The sequence below is a fragment of the Mustela erminea genome, chromosome 6 (assembly GCF_009829155.1).
Source record: "Mustela erminea isolate mMusErm1 chromosome 6, mMusErm1.Pri, whole genome shotgun sequence".
In the NCBI taxonomy this organism is placed as follows: domain Eukaryota; kingdom Metazoa; phylum Chordata; class Mammalia; order Carnivora; family Mustelidae; genus Mustela; species Mustela erminea.
This window is the reverse complement of record NC_045619.1, coordinates 90,805,798-90,812,117: the sequence shown is the minus strand read 5'-3', so window position 1 is coordinate 90,812,117 and position 6,320 is coordinate 90,805,798. Positions and strand designations below refer to the sequence as shown.

Genomic DNA, 6,320 nt, shown 5'->3' with positions numbered 1-6,320 from the left:
ATTCAAATTCAATTAGCTGACATGTAGTATGTCACTAGTTTCAGAGGTAGTCTTCAATAATTCATCAGTTGCATATAACACCCCGTGCTCTTCACATCATACGACCTCCTTAATGCCCATCATCCAATGATCCCATCCCAAGACAGTATATTTTAAGCAAATTCATTGTATTTGGCACATTAATAGGATCAAAATAATCAGAATATTGAGATGGCCTTAGTTTAGGTTGTTCTTGTACAGCGGACCCTTGTACAATACAGATTTGACATGTACTGTTCCACTTACATGTAAATTTTTTTGATAAATACATACAGTACTGTAAGCATATTTTTTATGATTTTCTTAATAACATTTTCTTTTCTCTAGCTTATTTTATTATTATAATAATACAAGATATAACATATATAATATATAAAATATGTGTTAATAAACTGGTTATGTTACCAGTAAGTCTTATTCTATCAGTAAGTCTTGACTACTTGTCAACAGTAGTCTATCAACAGTAAACTTTTTAGAGAGTAAGAAGTTATATGCAAATTTTATTTTGCAAGGAGCATTGCACAATCACTATGCTCTTCAGGGTCAACTGTATTAGACTGTCTTAATATGGATATACATATATGTATATGTATATGTACACAGATATGTACATGCACACATACATACATACATATACGCACATACATATATACATACTATGTGTGTATATGCATGTGTATATAAACACACACATATATATAATTACAACATTCTTGAAATCTTATTTGTGACCCAAATATCTTTTAAGATGCAGTTCATTCTACAAGCTTTATATAAACATATAATTGTTCCAGTTGATTATATATGTAGTCTTCCTCCTGCTTATATTTGATTCAGCTCCTTGAGATAACATTATTCAAACATTTCTTTCTAAATAACTAGTTCCTATAGAATGCACTTTAGCAAAAACAATCGCATTTTTTTTAAAGACTTTATTTATTTATTTGACAGACAGAGATCACAAGTAGGCAGAGAGGCAGGCCGAGAGAGAGAGGGGGAAGCAAGCTCCCTGCTGAGCAGAAAGCCCAATGTGGGGCTCGATCCCAGAACCCTGGGATCATGACCCGAGCCGAAGGCAGAGGCTTTAACCCACTGAGCCTCCCAGGTGCCCAAACAATCACATTTTTAATAGACAATTTCAAAGATGAGTACCACCACTGATGACTAATCTCTGTTAAAATTTTATTATAATTACTTTAAACATAATTATTGCAAACAAACTATTTTAAAAATATAAATGAATATAATTTTAAGTAAATTAAATACTCATTTAATTTACTTATTTAAATGAGTAAATAAACTCATTGTGTTTAAGAAAATAAGCCTGATCAAAAATAAAGATAGTAATAACCTTTGAATTGCGTGTTACAGTAAGCATAATTCAAATTAAACAACATTTTGTAGTCTTGAGTAACTAAGAATTAAAGACAAAAGAGATAGACTGAAAAATGCGGCTGGATTTCTTTTCTATATCTAGATGAAAAGGAAGTGAGATGAGAAAAAAAGATATATCTAATGAAGAATATAGGAATATTAACTTCTGGGGAGCAAAAGCTTTTGTGAATAAAACTTGAAAGAGATTAAGATGAGTATCATAGGGATAAAGGGGGGAAAAAGAGGAAACTATGTACTGAAAGCTACTAATGAATACACTGGTATTATATGAGACTTCTTCATTTTTTGCAGTATGTTACGGAACAGGATACTCATTTGTTTGGAAAAGAAACAGTTTTGTGTACCACATTCATGAAGGCTTTCTTCACCTGCTGGTTCCGCAAAGTGTAGATGAAAGGATTCAAAAGTGGAGCCACGGAAGTATTGAGCACTGCAATTCCCTTGGAAAAAGATGTTCTTTGTTTGACTGATGGTTTGACATACATGAAGATGCAGCTGCCATAAGAAAGGGATATCACAATCATGTGAGAAGAACATGTTGAAAAAGCTTTTTTCCTCTGATTAGCAGAAGGGATTTTTAGAATTGTTGAGGCAATACAGGTATATGATATTATCACCATCACCAATGTGACTATGAGTGTCACCAAAGCAGAGATGTATCCCATTGTCTCTAAGAGCTGTGTGTCTGAGCAGGAGATCTGCAGCAGGGGTGTAGTATCACAGTAGAAATGGTCAACAATGTTGGAGGCACAGAAGTCAAGATTTATGCCTAAGAGGAGAGGTGGAAAGATGACAAAAAACCCAGCAAGCCAACAACAGAAGACAAGTTGAATGCAGATCTTACTGTTCATGACGGTTGTGTAATGCAGGGGCTTACAGATGGCAACATAGCGGTCATAGGACATAGCAGCCAGCAAGTAAAATTCAGATGCACCAAGAAGGAAGGCAAAAAACACTTGAGTTGCACAACAATTAAAGGAAATGGTTTTGTCTCCAGTTGCCATAGTAACCAACAATTTAGGGATGCATGTAGTAGTATATGAAATTTCTAGGAAGGAAAAATTCCTAAGGAAAAAATACATGGGGGTCTTGAGGTAAGTATCCACCAGGGTGAGTGTGATGATGGTCAGATTGCCAGTGACACTCAGCAAGTAGGTGAGAAGCAAAAAGACAAATAACACAACTTTCAACTGTGGGTCATCAGTCAAACCTGCCAGAATGAACACTGTCACTTGTGTGTGGTTTCCCATTACTGTCCTCTACTTTTCCAGTTCTAAATAGGAAACACAAACAGAAAAACACTGACAATCCCAGTGGAAAAATAAGAGTGATTTAATTGTCTAAAATAAAGTTAGCAAGCAAATTTCAGATAGTGTAACAAAATGTTCATTCAGGCTTTGAAGAGGCTATGCCAGGAGAAACAATAGTTTGCATTTCCAGAGCATCTGGACAGATAATTTCAACTTTAATGCAGTTCTACTAGAGAATTACATATGTGATGATAGCAATTGTTGACTATTTTTATATAAGAGGAAATATTAGAGGGAAATTAGAGTGAGTTTTAAGCATGGAAAAATGCTTCTTCTCTCTTGATTTTTTCAAAGAGTTGAGATGGATCCCATTTCCTGCTTATTTAAGAGATTTTCATTCTAGAATTAAAGTGATTATTGTCATTAAAAGTACATCAGAAAGTGGTTTTCATAAAGTACACACACCCCTGATCATGTCAATAAACAGGCTTACTATAGCTTTACCATTTTACTCAGCTAATCAGATTCAAGTACCTGATTCTTCTGTCATTCCTTTCATGGCTAATGAAATACAATTTCAGAGAAGTGAATGTGAAATATCATGAATCATTTTATTTTCTGTCCTTAGTAGTATTTCCATCCCATCAATCTCTGTTATAATCCCTACTCTTCCCATGTTGTATTCTCAAACAAAATCAGTAGAAATAGTCTGGTAATTTTGGTGTGTGTAATAATAAAAAAAAAGTGCAGTTTTCCTCTAAAAGTTATGATTCTGAAAAATGAAAAAAATAAAAATGAGAGTAATGGATATATAAGTAGATAGAAATATATAAATATGGTTTCAGGAAATTACATGAGCAAGTAGAAAGATAAAGACAAAGCTTTATGGAAACCTAGAGATGCTATGGTTTTTAGAAATAGGATAGTGAAAGATGCCTGAATCAAAAACGCAGCAGGCCCTTGATTTTGGCTCAGGTCATGATTTCAGGATCCCAGATTAAGTCCCACTCCACGTTCAGGATAGAGTTTGCTTCTTTTACTCTCCCTCTGCCCTTTCCCCTGCTCTTTGTCTCTTTTTCTTTCTCAAACATATAAATAAACCTAAAAAAAAAAAGAAATAGAAGAGTGAGTTTATGGAAAAAATTAAAAGAAGTAAATTAACAAGTAAAAAGTAAAAGAAAATTAAAACAAATTAGTAATAATCTTAAAATTAGTGATATGCAAATTAATAAGGATTAGTAAATTACAATGATAAGAAAATGTTATCATATAATTTCTCCCCATCTGCTTCTATGCTTTACACTTACCATTTTATTCTTTGTCTAAAATACAGACTGAAAACTTGAACAGTTTGAAGTCAACAGGGACTAAAAGAGATTAGAGTATTGGGTAAGTTTCAAACACAGTGAATCACAAAGTAGGGTTTTGACAAAATTTTAGAAGACATGTATTTCCTTATTATAAGAATATTCAAATATTTGGCTAACAAGTAATTAAATAAATATTAACTAGAGATAAACTATGGTTATCACAACACATGGCATATATTAAGTGTGACAATCAGATTGTTCTGGTTTGCACAGCTATCAAATTGGAGATCAGGATTAAATTTGAAAGAGGACGGATTGCATGGAGCACGGGGTGTGGTGCAAAAATAATGAATACTGTTATGCTGGAAATAAAAATAAATAAATAAATAAATAAATAAAATTTAAAAAAAAAAAAAAAGAAAGAGGATTTTTTCCTAAGTTGTCCTCTGAAAAGTACAATTTCTACCAACAATTATAGGGCAACTTATAGTGCTTTTTTAAAAAAAATTAACGAGTCTAAGGAAGATTTCTTTCGTCAGTATGTTCATTAAAACACATAAAATAATTAAGGTTTAATAATGGGACTCAGATAGAAGATATTTTCTGTTTTGAGAATTTTTATATAATTATTTCCAATCTCTAAAACATACATTATTTCAAAGACATATAAATAAAAATAACCAAGAACAAATAAAATTTGTTTCCAGTTGTACCTAGAAGCATTTATAGGAGAATTCTCAGATAAAAAATAAGATCTGTTGTCAGTCATATTAATAATTGACTGAATAGAAGAAAGGACTGCTGTTTTTCCTCCACATTCCTTTTACATTCACATAATTGTAAAGCGATGAATTATAAATTTTTCTTCATTTACACAAATTACTCCAAAGGCAGCAACTGTAGGAATGCTTACTTCTAAAACACCTAAAGCACAGTTTTACTATATCAGGTTATTTCTTTGACTGACTTCAACAGATACACACACCAACCATCCCACCAACAGGCATTGTAAGAAAGTTAACAAGGTCACATTACAAAACTGTTAGAAGTCAGACCTACATTAGATATCGTGAATATTAATGAAATTTTTAAAAAGTAATATTTTTTAATACTTAATTTTCATTGTATTCTTTTTCTCATAATTTTTCTTAAGTCACAATATAAAGATTAGAAAAAGTAGGGTTAATACCATAATGGTAAAAATAAGAGAAAATGGGTTAAAGCACATCTAATGGAAATATGGCCTTTAAACTTTAGATATACCAATTCTTTTCATCTGTTTCAGTTTTAAGTCAGTTTGTCAAAACACTTAAAAATTAAACACTTTTGGGGGGAAGATATTAAACAGACTTTTTCCAGACAAAGTATCTCTGCTTTAACTCTTTTATCATCAGGCTGAACAAACCACCACACTGACATTCCATTCCTCTCTGAAAGAATCTCCCTTTATGCCACGATCTATGATTATTTTTGTTATCTATTCATAACTACTTTGTAAATGACCTTAGGGCTTTTTTCCAGATTTGTAGACTGGTATATTAAATTTCCCCATTACTATAATTTACTTATTTATGTATTGATGCTTTTCTTAGTATTATTCGCAGTGCTATATAAAATTCACTTGATCCCATTGAGTATTTATGCTTTCTGGGCCTTGAAGGAAAATATCTAAAGATTATGAGGAGTTCCCAGAAGATATGAGATCTAAGAACATCATTCCCAAAGGATTACAAGTTTACACATTGTATATGAGTTCTCCCCAGGCACTGAATAATTAAAAAAATAAATTATATATATTTTTTCAAGACTACTTTCAATTATGTCTCCAAAGCTTTCAGTATAAATGTCCCTAATCTGTGTTTGCCCTTCCACACAGATGTGTTTTGATATCACAAATATGTAGATAAGAAATTGTAAGTTTTAAAATAAAAGATTATTTTAGTCATAATATTAAGTGACAGTATTAGTTGAAGAATTAGCCAGTCATAGAAAAAATAGGTAAAATTTTATGTCCTATATTCTGTTTTGTTTCTATTCTGAATTTAGACTTTCATCCAAAAGTTTTTGCAAAATGATCTAGTAGATTTTAAACTGATATTTCATAAAATCCAAGCATTCTTCACTTCCTCTGTATGGAATGGAATATTTATCTATGACTATAGCTAGCCTTCCCTGCAAATTTTTGTGACTGTGTGAATAAATTAGAAGCAAAGGTTATAAGTGAAGATGTGCCATTTACATGGGTTATCCTTTGATGAGAGGTTTTCCCTTCTTATCCTCTTCACTCCCTCTCATTGTTGTGATACCAGCACATGGGAAAACAAGC

The 6,320-nt window shown here is 32.0% G+C and overlaps 1 protein-coding gene across 1 annotated transcript; it reads right to left on the bottom strand.

Moving 5' to 3' along the window:
* Positions 1-1,745: 1,745 nt before the first annotated feature.
* On the bottom strand, positions 1,746-2,684 carry LOC116592463 (olfactory receptor 6C74-like). Its single transcript, XM_032345656.1, has one exon. It carries the CDS (start codon positions 2,682-2,684, stop codon positions 1,746-1,748), a length of 939 nt encoding a protein of 312 aa, XP_032201547.1.
* Between the last annotated feature and the right edge of the window lie 3,636 nt (positions 2,685-6,320).